The sequence below is a fragment of the Papio anubis genome, chromosome 20 (genome assembly GCF_008728515.1).
Source record: "Papio anubis isolate 15944 chromosome 20, Panubis1.0, whole genome shotgun sequence".
Lineage (NCBI taxonomy): Eukaryota > Metazoa > Chordata > Mammalia > Primates > Cercopithecidae > Papio > Papio anubis.
The window spans coordinates 35,002,717-35,019,319 of NC_044995.1; the positions used below are offsets into that span (position 1 = coordinate 35,002,717).

The 16,603-nt window shown below is 49.9% G+C and overlaps 1 protein-coding gene across 1 annotated transcript in view; it reads right to left on the reverse strand.

Annotated features, from left to right (window-relative positions):
- MYO9B (myosin IXB) overlaps window positions 1-16,603 on the reverse strand; it is a 137,318-nt gene that overhangs the window by 56,711 nt on the left and 64,004 nt on the right. Inside the window, 5 exon segments of the mRNA XM_017952277.3 lie at window positions 868-997; window positions 3,491-3,591; window positions 3,840-3,939; window positions 5,156-5,218; window positions 12,988-13,082. Coding sequence (XP_017807766.3) covers window positions 868-997; window positions 3,491-3,591; window positions 3,840-3,939; window positions 5,156-5,218; window positions 12,988-13,082 — 489 coding nt within the window.

The following is a 16,603-nucleotide window of genomic DNA, read 5'->3' on the forward strand; positions in this document are numbered from 1 at the left end:
CAGATGCCAGGAGCAACCCAGAGTATGGCAACCAGAAAGGTCTCCAGACATTGCCCAGTGTGTCCTGGGGGCACAACTGCCCCTGACTGAGAACCAGTGGAGGAGGAAGGGATGGCAGGTCCAATGAGAAAATGATCAAACCAGAAGTTTTTGTTTTTTAAGAGATGGGGCCTTACCCTGTCACTCACCCCAGCTGGAGTGCAGTGGCACGATCACAGCTCACTGCAGCAATGAACTCCTAGGCTCAAGTAATCTTCCTGCCTTGGCCCCCTGGGTAGCTGGGATTACAGGAGCACACCATCAACACCTGCACGTAGCCCCAAGCTATAGTTTTTTTCTTTCTTTGAGACAGAGTGTTGCTCTGTCGCCCAGATTGGAGTGCAGTGGCACAATCTTGGCTCACTGCAGCCTCTGCCTCCCAAGTTCAAGTGATTCTCGTGCCTCTGCCTCCCGAGTACCTTAGACTATAGGCACGTACCACCATGCCTGGCTAATTTCTTTTTGTATTTTTAGTACAGATGGGGTTTCACCATGTTAGCCAATCTGGTTTTGAACTCCCAACCTCAGTTGATCCTCCCACCTCGGCCTCCCAAAGGGCTGGGACTACAGGTGTGAGCCATCGCACCTGGCCCCTGAGCTGTAGTTTCAGAGAGGCTTTCACTTGAGGGTGGGAGGAGGAGATGCCCCTGTCCACAGAGCTCATCAGAAATGAGGAAGCAACACTGTAGAGATGAGAGCGGAAGACGTAAGGTCGTGGTTGATGAAACCTCAGCCTACGTAGGAAGTTCTGGGTACGGTCCCTCGTATTGAGAGATAGCCAGCGGCCCTGAGTCAGGCCTGAGGAGGGACAGAGATGGCGATCAGTACCTTCAGAAGCTGCGACAGGGTGTCCAGCACCTCGGGCGGCCCGACCTCCAACCCTTCCTCTCGGCCTGTAGCTCTCTTCTTGTAAGTGACGTTGCCTAGGTACAGGATGGCCGAGAGGACGGCAAAAATCCTGGGAAAGAAAAGGCACTCACATTTGGGCAGTTTCTACATTCCTAAGACATCAGATACTTCCAGGACTGGGCTGAATCCATAAAACCAGCAAATTTTGTTCAGAACACATGAAGTTGGAAAAATATCTAAGGCCTCTGTTGAAGACTGCCTCTGTGGAATGTGACTTTGCAGACAGTTACCTTCTTCCTGAGATTTGATCTGGCTCTGTCGCCCAGGCTGGAGTGCAGTGACACGATCATAGCTCACTGTAACCTCCAACTCCTGGGCTCAAGTGATTCTACTGCCTCAGCCTCCTGAGTAGCTGGTACTACAGGCCACTACATTTGGCTAATTTAAAACCATATTTTTAAAGGGATGGGGTCTTGCTATGTTGCCCAGGCTGGTCTCAAACTCCTGGTCTCAAGTGATCCTCTTGCCTTGGCCTCCTGAATACCTGGGATTATTGGCATGAGCCACTGCACCTGGCTAGACAGCTATTTTCTCTTTTTATGAAGCAGGGTCTCACTCTTGTCACCCAGGCCGGAGTGCAGTGGCACAATCACGGCTCACTGCAGCCTCAACCTCCCTTGGCTCAGGTAAGCCTCCTACCTTAGCCTCTTGGGTAGCTGGGACTATAGGTTTGCACCACCATGCCTGGCTAGTGAAACTGTTTAAAAAAAAAAAAAAATGTGTACAGATCCCTCTAACTAGCCTCCAGACCAAGAAATAGAACATTCCAAGTCCTGAGTCCTGGAGCCCCCCAATCCCAGAGGAACCACTGTCCTGACGTCTAATGCTGTCTGTGAACTTGATGGGATGTCTGGCCAGTCACTGGCTATGTTGTCCAGGCTGGAGTCCACTGGCTATTCAGAGGTGCTATCTTTTTTTTTTTTTTTTTGGGAAAGGTTTTTGCCTTTTCCCCCGGGCGGGGGTGCCTTGCACCAATTTGGCTCACGGCTGCCTCTGCCTCCCGTGTTTAAGTGATTCTCGTGCCTCAGCCTCCTGAGTAGCTGGGATTACAGGCATGCACCATCATGCCTGGCAAATTTTTCATATTTTTAGTAGAGATGGAGTTCCGCCATGTTGCCCAGGCTGGCCTTGAACTCCTGAGCTCAGGCAATCCACCTGTCACGGCCTCCCAAAGTGTTGGGATTACAGGCGTGAGCCACTGCGCCCAGGCCAGAGGTGCCATCTTAGCTCATTGTAACTGTGAACTCCTGGGCTCAAGTGATCCTCCTACCTCAGCCTCCCAAGTAGCTGGGACTACAGGTGTGTGCCACCATGCCTGGAAAATTAAAAAAAAAAAAAAAAAATAGATGGGGTCTTGCTATGTTACCCAGGTTGGTCCCAAACTCCTGGTCTCAAGCGATCTTCCTGCCTTGGCCTCCCAAATAGCTGGGATAACAGGCGTAAGCCACCATGCCTGCCTGGTTTAAAAAAATTTAAATTGCTGGGAGCGGTGGCTTGTGCTTGTAATTCTAGCACGCTGGGAGGCTTACGCAGGTGGATGGCTTGAGCCCAGGAATTCAAAATTAGCCTGGGCAACATGAGGAAACGCTGTCTCTACAAAAAATCGTCCGGGTGTGGTGGCACGCACCTGTAGTCCCAGCTACTTGGGAGGCTGAGGTGGGAGGATCACCTGAACCAGGGGAGGTCAAGGCTGCAGTAAGCCATGATCTCACCACTTCACTCCAGCTTAGGTGAAAGAGTGAGACCCCACCTAAAAAAAAATAATTAAATTGTAGTAACATAAGCATAATATGAAATTCACTACCTTAACTTCTTTGATTTTTAGAGACAGGGTCTTGCTCTGTTGCCCGGGTGAAATGAAGTGGTACAATCCTAGCTCACAGCCTTGAACTCCTGGCTTTAAGTGATCCCGTTGCCTTGGCCGTCCAAAGCACTGTGATTACATGTGTGAACAACCGCACCCAGTATTCTTTAAACTATTTTTTTTTTTGAGACTGGGTCTCGCTTTGTCACCCAGAGTGGCGTGATTAGTTCAGTGGCGTGATCGTGGCTCACTGCAGCCTCTTCCTCCCTGGCCCAAGTGATCCTCCCTCCTCAGCACCACAAGTAGCTGGGACCACACGTGTGTACTACCACGCCTGACTAATTTTATTTATTTTTTGTAGAGATGGGGTTTCACCATGTTGCCCAGGCTGGTCTTGAACTCCTGGGCCCATGTAATTCTCCACCTTGGCCTCCCAAAGTGCTGGGATTACAGGCGCGAGTGAGTCACCTGGCGCCTGGCCAAACCATTTTTAAGGGTACAGCTCGGCAGTGTTAAGTATGTTCACATTACCTTTAATTGGCATCGCCTAATGACCAATGGCTTCAGCCCCTTCTCATGTGCTCACTTCTATTGGGCCACACTTCCTATGGCGGCTCTGTTCAGGACACTGCCTGCCCGTTTTCACTGGGTTGCAGGTTAGACCTCAGAGTGACTGGTAAGGGACATGTGGGCCCCCTGTACGCTCTGAGGGACGGTCCCCGGGACCCGCACACTTACTGCTTCTTGGTGGCGGGGAGGAAGCCCACCATCTCCATGGCCTGCTTGAGCCTCTCAAAGTCATGCTTCAGGTCCTCCCCATCTTCAATCTTCAAGTTATGCTGGAAAACAAAGGCGTCGGTACTTTGGGCATTCCTAGGCCGGCGAGGGTGGCGTGCCAGAGTGATTTTGGCCGGAGCTAGCGGGGCAGGGCCCCAGGACCAGGGGAATGAATGGGTTCTTTTAATGCTGCCTTCTGGGAGCGGGTTTGGGGGCCAGGGCAGGCTGCCTCTGACTTCCCGGCTGTGCATAAACAGCTTGAAGCCGGGAACAGAGGTGGCGTTTGTGACTGGGGCTTGAGGCTGTTTACCTGGTTGAGGTAGAAATAATCTTCAGGCTGCTTGAGCTGAAATTCTCGGCGCTCTTCCTCGCTGACCCCGAGTAACAAATAATAAAACACGTGGTAGTTCCTACAGGTCAAAATTGGGAGGAACACAGTTGTTTTTGGAGGCCAAGCAATAGCTACTCTGCAAACCACTACTAACATGGCTTTGGAGAGCACACCTCAAATATGTACAAATTTAAAACAGCAAGTCAGTTCTTATGTCTTCAAAAAACAAAAAGAAACAAATGAGCATCTTGAGCAAATAGATTTCCAGAGGACTGGAGGTGGGTGGGTGTACATCTCACTAACTTGTCAATCGGAAATATTTCTTTCTTTTTTTTTTTTTGAGATAGGGTCTTGCTCTGTTGCTCAGACTGAAGTGCAATGGTGCGATCACAGCTCACTGTAGCCTCGACTGCCTGGGTTCAAGTGATCCTCCCAGGTCAGCCTCCTGAGTAGCTGGGACTACAGGTGTGTGTCACCATGCCCAGCTAATTTTTTTTTTTTTTTTTTTTTCAGAGATGGGATTTCGCCATGTTGACCAAGCTGGTCTCGAACTCCCGGGTTCATGTGATCCTTCCGCTTAGGCCTCCCAAAGTGTTGGGATTACAAGTGTGAGCCACTGCTACAGGCCTGCTTTTTTTTTTTTTTCTTAAAGAGACAAGGACTGTAGCCGGGCGTGGTGGTGCACGTCTGTAACCCCAGCTACTTGGGAGGCTGAGGCATGAGAATCGCTTGAATCCAGGAGGTGGAGGTTGCAATGAGCCGGGAGGACACCACTGCACTCTAGCCTGGGTGACAGAGCAAGACTCTGACTCAAACAAACAAACCAAAAAAAAAAAAAAAAAAACCCCAACTAACCAAACAAAAACAAAGAGACAAGGATTTGCTCTATTGCGCAGGCTGAAGTGTGGTGTCTAGCTCACTGCAGCCTAAACCTCCTGGACTCACGTGATCCTCCCGCCTAGACCTCCTGAATAGTTGAGACTACAGGCACACGCTACCATGCCTGAGAAATGCTTCCAATCTAAGTATATTTTGTGCAGACATCTGAGCACGTACTGGGGATAAAACCTCCAGGGAGGCACACAAAGGTGGCTTGGGAGGTATGAGGACAAAGTGTGAGGCCACAGGAGCAGGTATGGGGAGAAGATGGATGGGCAGGCCCTGCTCCTGTGAGAGCCTCCACGGCCTCCCCGAGTTCTTCTGACCTCAGGACATTTGCTTTGCTTCTCTCCTCTGTAGGAAGAAACGCAGACATGACGTGGCATTCAGAGATTCCTGGGAAAACGTTCTCCTACCTCTCATCCTTCTCCTGAGACACCAGGCGAGACTTTTCAAGCAGATATTTCTCGACGACAGCTCTGTCATTAAGAGAAAAAGAGAAAGAACAAAATGTTACATTTTAGTTTTGTGTTAATATTGAGCTTTTTTTTTTTTTTTTTGAGATGGAGTCTCGCTCTGTCATTTAGGATGGAGTGCAATGGTACAATCTTGGCTCACTGCAACCTCTGCCTCCCGGGTTCAAGCGATTACGTTGCCTCAGCCCCCAGAGTGGTTGGAATTACAGGCGTGTGCCACCATACCCAGCTAATTTTTGTATTTTTAGTAGAGGTGGGGTTTTGCCATGTTGGCCAGGCTGATCTCGAACTCTTGACCTATGTCAAGTGATCTGCACACCTTGGCCTCCCAAAGTGCTGGGATTACAGGCATGAGCCACCACGCCTGGCCAATATTTGTTATTCACTGTCTTTTTTATTCTAGCCATCCTAGTGGGGGTGCAGTGGTATGTCGCTGTGGGCTTTTTTTTTTTTTTTTTTTTGAGATGGAGTATCATTCTGTTGCCCAGGCTGGAGTGCAATGATGCGATTTTGGCTCACTGCAACCTCCACCTCCTGGGTTCAAGCGATTCTCCTGCCTCAGGCTCCCGAGTAGCTGGGATTACAGGCATGTGCCACCATGCCTGGCTAATTTTGTATTTTTAGTAGAGATGGGGTTTCTCCATGTTGGTCAGGCTGGTCTCGAACTCCTGACCTCAGGTGATCCACTTGCCTCAGCCTCCCAAAGTGCTGGAATTACAGGCATGAGCCACTGCAGCATTTGTTTTGAGGCAGGATCTTGCTCTGTTGTGCAGGCTGGAGTGCAGCAGCACAATAATGGCTCAATGCAGCCTTGTCCTCCTGGGCTCAAGTGATCTTCCCACCTCGGCCTCCCGAGTAGCTGGGACTACAGGCTAATTTTTGTAGTTTTGTAGAGACCGGGTTTCGTCATGTTGTCCAGGTTGTTCTATAACTCCTGGCCTCAAGTGATCTACCTGTCTCAGCCTCCTGAAGTGTTGGGATTACAGGCATGAGCCACGCATCTGGCCTGTCACTGTGGTTTGGATTTGCATTTCCGTGATGACCAATGGCAAAAACATCTTCTCACGTGCTGCCTGGCCATTCATAGGTCTTCTCTGATAAAGTATCCATTGACGTCTTTTGTGGTTTTCTTATTGGGGTGTTGGTCCTATTATTGAGCTGTAAATGCTCTTTCTATATTCTAGATGCAAGTCCTTTCTTGGTTCTGATTTGCAGGTACCTTCTCTGGGTCTGGGGCTTCCTCTCCAATTTTGTCACAGTGTCCTTGGAAGCCCAGGGGTCTGTGATACCCATCAATACTTGGTTGTATCCATACGGTCTGGTGTTCTGCCGTTTGCCGATCATTTTCTTTTTCTTTTTTTTTAGATGGAGTTTTGCTCTTGTCGTCCAGGCTGGAGTGCAGTGGCGTGATCTCCGCTCACTGCAACCTCCGCCTCCTGGGTTCAAGCAATTCTCCTGCCTCAGCTTTCCAGTAGCTGGGATTACAGGTGCCCATCACCACGCCAAGTTAATTTTTGTATTTTTAGTAGAGACAGATTTCACCATGTTGGCCAGGCTGGTCTCGAACTCCTGAACTCAGGTGATCCACCTGCCTCGGCCTCCCAAAGTGCTGGGATTACAGGTGTGAGCCACTGCTCCTGGCCTTGCCAATCATTTTCTCTGTGCCAAGCAGTTAAGGTGTTTCCTCCAAATTAAATTCTCAGAGGTCCCTCAGGAGGCACCTGGCATCATGTGGGACCTTGAGTCTGAGGGTGCCAGCACAGGGACTACGGTGTCTCTGCAGCCCCAAATATCTCTCGATGCTAAAAGTAGTGGCAGGGAATGCTTTTTCGAGGACAAATACGTTCTAGGCATCATTTGATATATTTCTCAGGGACTCCTCTTACACGCTGGGGCAGGCACGGTGGCTCCTGAGGAGTGGACAAGGAGCCAAGGCTTGGTGAGACTACGTGCTGCCCAGGGTCCTGTGGGAAGCGGGTGGCCTGGTGGGATCACTTCGCACCAGCTGGGGCTGGCTGAGTCTGGTGGGGCCGGTCTATCATGGGGTCCGCCATCACTAGAGATGTGAGCTCACTAGGGGCTCCAGATCACCCTCATCTGAGCTTATCCTGTTATGCAGGAGACACAGCTGGTGCCCAAGGGGTGGCAGGGCCAGGGTACAGCACAAGGTTCCTCATTCAGGGCCTGCTGAATGCCGCCTGCCTGTCTCTCCAGGACAGCAGTCTTTTTTTTTTTTTTTTTTTGAGACAGAGTTCACTCTGTCACTTCAGGCTGCAGTGCAGTGGCATGATCTCGGCTCACTGCAACCTCTGCCTCCCATGTTCAAGCAGTTCCCCTGCCTCAGCTTCCCAAGTAGCTGGGATTACAGGCATGCCCACCACACCCAGCTAATTTTGTATTTTTAGTAGAGATGGGGTTTTACCATGTTGGCCAGGCTGGTCTTGAACTCCTGGCCTAACGTGATCCAACAGCTTCAGTCCCCCAAAGTGCTGGGATTACAGGCATGAGCCACCATGCCCAGCCCAGGACAGCAGTCTTTTGTCTGCAGGCTCACATAGGGACATACACGATGCACAGGTGACTTTCGATGGGCCTGGCCTAGGTCCTCTCTTCTTTCAAATAGGAGAAAAAAATGTTTCCTTCTATTCCTTTGCCGGGCTAGTAACCAGTTTCAGCACCTTCCTGCATTCCTGGGGAGGGAGGCTGTGTCTGTTTCTAGAAGGAGCCTCATGTTTCAATTTCAGCCAGTGGCCGATTCCCTGCGCTGCATCTGCGGGTCTGGCAGAGGACGTGGCTCCACGGTGGCAGGATGGCAGGGCTAGCACACTGGGTGTCTAGCATCAAAATGCCGCTTGACCGATGATGACCCCTTCCCTTCCCCAATCATTTTCAAGGCCTGGGCCTAATAAATGGGTCTTACAGGGACCCAGGGCTCCTCCGGCACTGAGTCCTTGAACACACAGGAAGCTGCAGCCTCATAAATTGGGGAACTGGGCAGGGAGGCTTGGACTACGCCTGACCCTTGGCTTTCGTGGGAATGGCATGGAGAAGTGTCACCTGCCTGAAGGTAGGCAAAAGGAGAACCGGTCCGAGCCGGCTCCTTGTGTGATTGCTGTGGCCATTCTTGGGATGGGAAGTGCGCCTCCCTCCCTGGGGCGAGGATGGCCACAGTCCTGAGGTTGTGGGTGGAGGCAGGACTCCCTTTCCTGAATCCAAGGCCACAGATATGACTTTCCAAAGCTGGTCTGGGAGACCTGGTCACAGAGGGCCACTGGTCCTGAATATGACAGCACCCTGGGGAAGGCAAGGGAGGCTGAACCGTTTAGCTATGGGCTGGGCCAGGACAGCCCTTCTGGTGTGTGGTCCAATGGCGGGCCCTGGAAGTTATGCCTCCTAGAACCTGGGGATGTGACTTTATCTGGAAAAAGGGAGCTGGGCGCAGTGGCTCATGTCTGTAATCCCCAGAGCTTTGGGGGGCCAAGGTGGAAGGATCTCTTGAGGCCAGGAATTCACGACCAGCCTGGACAACATAGTGGGACCCTGTTTCTACGGAATAAAAATAAAAAATTAGCCAGGTGTGGTGGTGTGCACCTGTAGTCCCAGCTGCTCAGAAGGCTGAGGCAGGAGGATCACTTGACTCCAGGAGTTCAAGGCTGCAGTGAGCCATAATCATGCCATTGTACTCCAGCCTGGGCAACAAAGTAAGATGTTATCTCAAAAAATAAAAAGGGTCTTTGCAGAGGCCATTAAGTTAAAGACCTCAAGATCATCCTTAATAATCCAGGAAGGCCCTAAATCCAATGTCAAATGTTCTTATAAGAGAAGAGGGGGTCGGGGGTGGTGGCTCACACCTGTAATCCCAACACTTTGGGAGGCCGAAGCAGGCGGATCACTTGAGGCCAGGAGTTTCAGACCAACCTGGCCAACATAGTGAGGCCCTGTCTTTACTAAAAATAACAAAAATTAGCTGGGTGTGGTGGCACATTCCTATAATCCCAGCTACTCGGGAGACTGAGGCACAAGAATTGCTTGAGCCTGGGAGGCAGAGGTTGCAGTGAGCAGAGATAGCACCACTGCACTCCAGCCTGGGCAACAGGGTGAGATTCCGTCTCCAAAACAATAAAAATAAAAAAATAAAACAGGAGAGACACAGGCCACCTGAAGACAGAGGCAGAGATTGGAGTAATGTGGCCACAAGCCAAGGGAGCCACCAGAAGCTAGAGGAGGTAGCCAGGATCTTCCCCTAGAGCCTCCAGAAGGAACCAGCGCTGTGGACACCTTGATATCCGACTTCTGGCCTCCGGGATGTTGAGAATAATTCCTGTTGTTTCCGCCATACGGTTTGTTGTACACTGTTATGGCAGTCCCTCCTAGGAAATGCAGACAGAGATACTATGGGAAAGGGGGCGGTGCCCATACGGAGGTCAATCCTGTAGTTGTCTGTCCAGAGCCAGCTGGACACCCAGACAAGACGAGGAGGCAGCTTAGTTTCTCCCCAAGGGAGGCCTGGAACTGTAGCAACAGAATCTGTGTCATCTTCCCAACAAGGTACCCTGAATGCTTCCTGTGGGTTAAAAATCTCTGCAATGTGGCAGATAGGATCGTGCAAAAGACGGACCCATGGGAAGAAAAATAAAATCAAAGATAAGAGATGGGGACCTTTGTGCACTGCTGATGGGAAGGTAAAATGGTGTGGCTTCTGTGGGAAACAGTATGGCGGCTTCTTAAAAAATTAAACGGCCAGGCGCGGTGGCTTACGCCTGTAATCCCAGCACTTTGGGAGGCCAAGGTGGGCAGATCACCTGAGGTCGGGAGTTTGAGACCAGCCTGACCAACATGCAGAAACTCCATCTCTACCAAAAATATACAGTTAGCTGGGCGTGGTAGTACATGCCTGTAATTCCAGCTACTCAGGAAGCTGAGGCAGGAGAATCGCTTGAACCCAGGAGGCGGAGGTTGCGGTGAGCTGAGATTGCGCCACTGCACTCCAGCCTGGGCAATAAGAGCAAAACTCCGTCTTAAAAAAAAAAAAAAAAAAAAAAAGAAAAACTAAACATAGTGTCTGGGTGCCGTGGCGTGGCTCACACCTGTAATTTCTGGATCAAAGGCATGCACCACCACGCCCAGCTAATTTTTTTTTTTTTTTTTTTAAAGATGGACTTTTGCTCTTGTCGCTCAGGCTGGAGTGCAGTAGCGTGATCTTGGCCCACTGCGAACTCCGCCTCTTGGGTTCAAGCGATTCTCCTGCCTCAGCCTCCCGAGTAGCTGGGATTACAGGTGCCTGCCATCATGCCTGGCTAATTTAGTAGAGACGGGGGTTTCACCACGTTGGACAGGCTGGTCTTGAACTCCCGACCTCAGGTAATCCACCCGCCTCAGCCTCCTATAGTGCTGGGATTACAGGTGTGAGCCACCATGCCCGGCCTTATGTTGTGTATTTTAACCCCCAAAATATGAAGTGAAAAAGGTGGGGTCTTCATGGAGAGAAGGTCAGGGCCTGGAAGACAGGTGGGACAAGTGGCTGTTCCAGGTGTCTCTGATGAACTGGGCACACCTGTGTGGGCAGATGGTAGGAGTTGGGGGGCCACTGACTGCCTTGTGGGGGCTGAGGCCGAGGGGCCAGAGCAGCCCCTGACATTTGTCAAGGGCCACTCACCCACACCACTGCCTACTGGAGCCTGGGCAGTGGGAAAAAGGAATGAAGCTAGAGGCGGAAGGGTTCAGGAGAACAATGTGCCTGCTTGTATCTTGAATATGGACCATCAGTTGAAATGATCATCAGTCAGGTTCAGACAGACAAAATCCTGGGACCTTTACAAATCCCATTGACACAGCAGCCCCTCAAACGAGAATCTATAGTTAGGTGGGGGATCCCTGTGAGTATCCAGGCCTTGGACCCTGTCAGATGCCATCTAAGTACTCATCTATCCATCAATGGATCCATACATCCACTGATCAAGCCCATCCAATTTACCCATGAATCTATCCATTTGCTAAATGACACATCCACAAATCTCCCCATTTATTCATCTACCTACCCATAAATCCATCCATCTATGAATAATCCATGTACTTATCCATCCACGAATCCGTCCACCCATGAATCCGTCTATCTATCCATCCATCTGCTCATCCACACACCTACAACTGTACCCATTTATTCATCCGCCTACCTATGAATCTATCCATCTACTTGTAAATCCATCCACCCATGAATCCATCTATCCAGCCACCCATGAATCCACTCACGCATAAATCCACCTATGTATTCATCCATCCATCCATCCATCCATCCACCCACCCACCCATTCATTATATGAATCTACCCATTTACTCATCCACCTACCCATGAACCCATCCATCCACCCATGAATCCACTCACCCATTAACCTATCTATCCATCCATCCATCCATCCACCCACCCACCCACCCATTCATGCATCTATTCATCCATCCACTCATGAATCCATTCACCCAAGAATTAATCTATCCATCCATTCAGCCATCCATGCATGAATCCATCCATCCATCCATCCATCCATCCATCCATCCATCCACCCACCCACCCATCCACCCATCCACCCATCCACCCATCCATAAATCTGTCCACCCATCTACCTGAAAATCCATTCACCCATGAATCCATGTGTCTGTCTAACCAACCATCCATCCATTCATCCATCCATCCATCCACCCATTCACCCACCCATTCATTATATGAATCTACCCATTTACTCATCCACCTACCCATGAATCTACCCATCCACCTGTGATGGATGGATTCATGAGTGTACGGATAGATCCATTCATGAATCCATCCATCCACCCATGAATCCACTCACCCATTAACCTATCTATCTATCCATCCATCCATCCATCCATCCACCCACCCACCCACCCACCCATTCATGAATCTATTCATCCATCCACTCATGAATCCATTCACCCAATAATTAATCTATCCATCCCTTCAGCCATCCATGCATGAATCCATCCATGCATCCATGCATCCACCCATCCACCCATCCACCCATCCATATATCTGTCCATCCATCTACCTGAAAATCCATTCACCCAAGAATCCATTTGTCTGTCTAACCATCCATCCATCCATCCATCCATCCATCCATCCATCCATCCATCCATCCATCTATCCATCCATCTATCCACCCATCCACCCACCCACCCATCCATAAATCTGTCCATCCATCTACCTGAAAATCCATTCACCCATGAATCCATCTGTCTGTCTAACCAACCAACCCAGCCATCCATCCATCCATCCATCCATCCATCCATCCATCCATCCTCCATCCATCCATCCCCTCATGAGTCCATCCACCCACCCACCCTTCAGTATTCCCAATGCACAACCACCTCACTTTGCTGCTCTGTGCTTGTCATTTTCTGGCTGAAGGGACACATGTTTGGCAAAGGCCAGAGTCTACATCCCTATTGCCTGTGACACCCCTAAGACCTACTAAATTTGAAACTTTATCAAGACAAGAAATGGGCTGCGCTGTTGTCCTTGCCTGTTTTCGGTAAAGCCCATTACCTCTAGCCATGTCCCCCAGGCCCTGCCCACATTTCCTACCTCAACCTACTGCTCCAGACCTTCACCTCAAAGACTTTAAATCACACTCGCTCTCCTGTACGAAGCATAAACATTCGCACAGCCATGATCTCCACATCTCACTCCCGTGTGTGTGTCGGGAAGCAACAGCGCGTGGGGCCGGCTCCCACCAGTAGGGACCCCAGGGACACTGACTCACCCTCTCACAATGCCACTCTCCAGGTAGCTGACTTGGATGAACTTCCCAAACCGGCTGGAGTTGTTGTTGTGGGCTGTCTTGGCGTTTCCAAAAGCCTGCAACGAAATCAAAAGCAGGTTTTCAGATCAGGAGGATGGAATTTTTCTTTTTTTTCCTCTCATTTTACACTGTGCCTTTATTTTTATTTTGTATTGTTCAATTTATCTATTTTTTCTCTTGGAGACAGTCTCGCTCTGTCACCTGGGCTGGAGTGACACAATCTTAGCTCACTGCAACCTCTGCCTCCTGGGTTTAAGCAATTCTCATGCCTCAGCCTCCTGAGTAGCTGGGACTACAGACGCGTACTACCATGCCAGCTAATTTTTTGTATTTTAGTAGAGATGGGGTTTCACCATGTTGTCCAGGCTGATCTCGAACTCCTGAGCTCAGGCAGTTTGCCCACCTCAGCCTCCCAAAGTGCATGAGTCACTGTGCCCGGTCTCTATTTTTTCTTTTTCTTTCCTTTTTTTTTTTTTGAGATGGAGTCTTGCTGTGTCGCCTAGGCTGGAATGCAAGGGTGTGATCTCGGCTCTTTGCAACCACCGTCTCCCGGGTTCAAGCAATTCTCCTGGCTCAGCCTCCCGAGTAGCTGGGATTACAGGTGCACGCTGCCACGCCTGGCCAATTTTTTGTATTTTTAGTAGAGATTGGGTTTCACCATGTTGCCCAGGCTGGTCTTGAACTCCTGAGCTCAGGCAATCTGCCTGCCTCGGCCTCCTAAAATGCTGGGATTACAGGCATGAGCCACCACCCCCGGCCTCTTATTTTTTCTTTAACTGTTCCTGCAAAGCAGGGCTACCCAGTAAGCAGAGAGTAGCCCATTTTCTTTCTTTCTTTTTTTCATTTGAGACAGGGTCACACAACATCACGCAGGCTGGAGTGCAGTGTTGCGATCTTGGCTTACTGCAACCTCTGCCTCCTGGGCTGAAGCGATCCCCTTGCCTCAGGCTCCCGAGCAGCTGGGACCACAGGCGTGCGCCACCACGTCTGGCTAAGGTTTTGCAGAGATGGGGTTTTGCCATGTTGCCCAGGCTGGTTTGGAACTCCTGAGCTTAAGTGATCCACCCACCTCGGTCTCCCAAAGTGCTGAAATTACAGGCATGAGCCATCGTATCCGGCCTTGGTTTATTTAGTTAATATTTTTCAGATTGTGACATAATTTGCAAAAACATCATTTTATTTATTTGTCTAAGTAAACTTTAGTTTTCAACCTTTTAATATTATTTTTGAGATGGCGTGTCGCTCTGTTATCCAGGCTGGAGTGTAGTGGCACAATCTCGGCTCACTGCGACCTCTGTCTCCCAGGCTCAAGGGATCCTCCCGCCTCAGCCTCCCAAGTAGCTGCGACCACAGGCATGTACCACCATGCCCCGCCTTAACTTTTAAGGTGTTGGGGTACACATGCAGGTTTGTTAAGTAGGTAAATTCGTATCACAGGGGTTTGCTGTACAGATTATTTTGTCACCCAGACACTAAGCGTAGTACCCAATAGATCCAATAGTTATTTTTTCTTTCTCCTTCCTCCCTCCCTCCCTCCCTCCTCCCTCCTCTCTTTCTTTTTCTTTCTCTCTTTCTCTCTTTCTCTCTCTCTCTCTTTCTTTGTTTTTTTGAGACAGAGTCTTGCTCTGTCGCCCAGGCTGGGGTGCAGTGGCATGATCTCAGCTCACTGCCACCTCCGCCTCCCAGGTTCAAGCAATTCTCCTGCCTCAGCCTCCCAAGTAGCTGGGAATACAGGTACGTGCCACCATGCCCAGTGAATTTTTGTATTTTTAGTAGAGACGGGGTTTCACCACGTTGGCCAGGATGGTCTCGATCTCTTGACCTCGTGATCCGCCCGGCCCGGCCTCTCAAAGTGCTTGGATTACAGGCGTGAGCCACTGTGCCCGGCCCCATAGTTATTTTTTTCTGCTCTTCTCCCTTTTCCCATCCTCCAGGAGGCCCCACTGTCTGCTGTTCCCCTCTGTGTGAACATGTGTTCTCCCTATTTAGCTCCCACTTGTAAGTGAGAACATGCAATATTAGGTGTTCTGTTCCTATGTTGGTTTGCTAAGGATAATAGGCTCCAGTGAGGATGGAGCTGCTATAGGCCTCAGCCTGGAGCCCTGGGCCTTCCTCATTCTGGGCTTTGAGGACACTCACTTATCCCTGAGACAGTAGGCTATAAGTCACTTAGAAGCCCAGATAAGACCTGGAAAATACAGAGGTGTATAGTCAAGGCCCATTCCAACATTTCTCTCTCTATCTTTGTGTCTGAGGTTGTGTAAGGTGCTCAAGTTTTTTTTTTTTTTTGAAACAGAGTCTTATTCTGTTGCCGGGCTGGAGTGCAATGGCATGATCTCAGCTCACTGCAACCTCCGTCTCCCAGGTTCAAGCGATTCTCGTGGCTCACCCTCCTGGGTAGCGGGGATTACAGGTGTGTGCCACCACGCCTGGCTAACTTTTGCATTTTTAGTAGAGATGGGGTTTTCCCATGTTGTCCAGGCTGGTCTCAAACTCCTGACCTCAGGTGATCTGCCCGCCTTGGCCTCCCAAAGTACTGGGATTACAGGCATGAACCATCGTGCCTGGCCAGTGTTCAAGTTTTAAGTCTCTGACATTAAAAATGGCAATTGCCTGAATTCTTTTCAGTTATAATCATTCATCTGATAGGGTAAACCACACCCTGTGGGTCAAATCTGGTCTGATGCTTGTTTTTTTAATTGCCTGCGAGCCAAGAATGATTTTCACATTTGTAAATGGCAAAACAAGAAACAAACAAAAACCCAAAGAAGAATATTTCCTGGTGTGAAAAACCTCTTCATATTTCAGCGTCCATCAATAAAGTTTTACTGGTGTACGCCAGGCTCATTCAATTGTGTTGCAACAGACACTACCATCTAGTCTGCAAAGGCAAAAATATTGCCTATTGGGCTCCTTGCAGCAGGAATTTTGGGCTGATCTGGACTCTGGGTTCACTGCTGGACACAAGGCAGGGTATGTGGAAGCTCCTTCGAGGAGCCCTACAGTTTGGTGGGAAGATAAGTGGGTTCAAAGGGCAATTTAAAAAAAAATTGGGGGCCGGGCGCGGTGGCTCAAGCCTGTAATCTCAGCACTTTGGGAGGCCGAGACGGGCGGATCATGAGGTCAGGAGATCGAGACCATCCTGGCTAACACGGTGAAACCCGTCTCTACTAAAAAATACAAAAAAACTAGCCGGGTGAGGTGGCGGGCGCCTGTAGTCCCAGCTACTCGGGAGGCTGAGGCAGGAGAATGGCGTGAACCCGGGAGGCGGAGCTTGCAGTGAGCTGAGATTCGGCCACTGTACTCCAGCCTGGGCGGCAGAGCGAGACTCCGTCTCAAAAAAAAAAAAAAAAATTGGGGTAAAACTAACATAACATACAATTAACCATTTTAAAGTGTACAATTCAGTGGCATTTAGTACATTCACAATGTTGTGCAGCCATCGCCTTTATCTGGTTCCAGAACATTCTGATCCCCCTAAAAGGAGACTGTCCCCATTAGCAGTCCCTCCCCATTTCCCTCCCCTAGTCCCTGACAACCACCAATCTGCTTCCTGTCTCTATGGATTCGCCTGTTG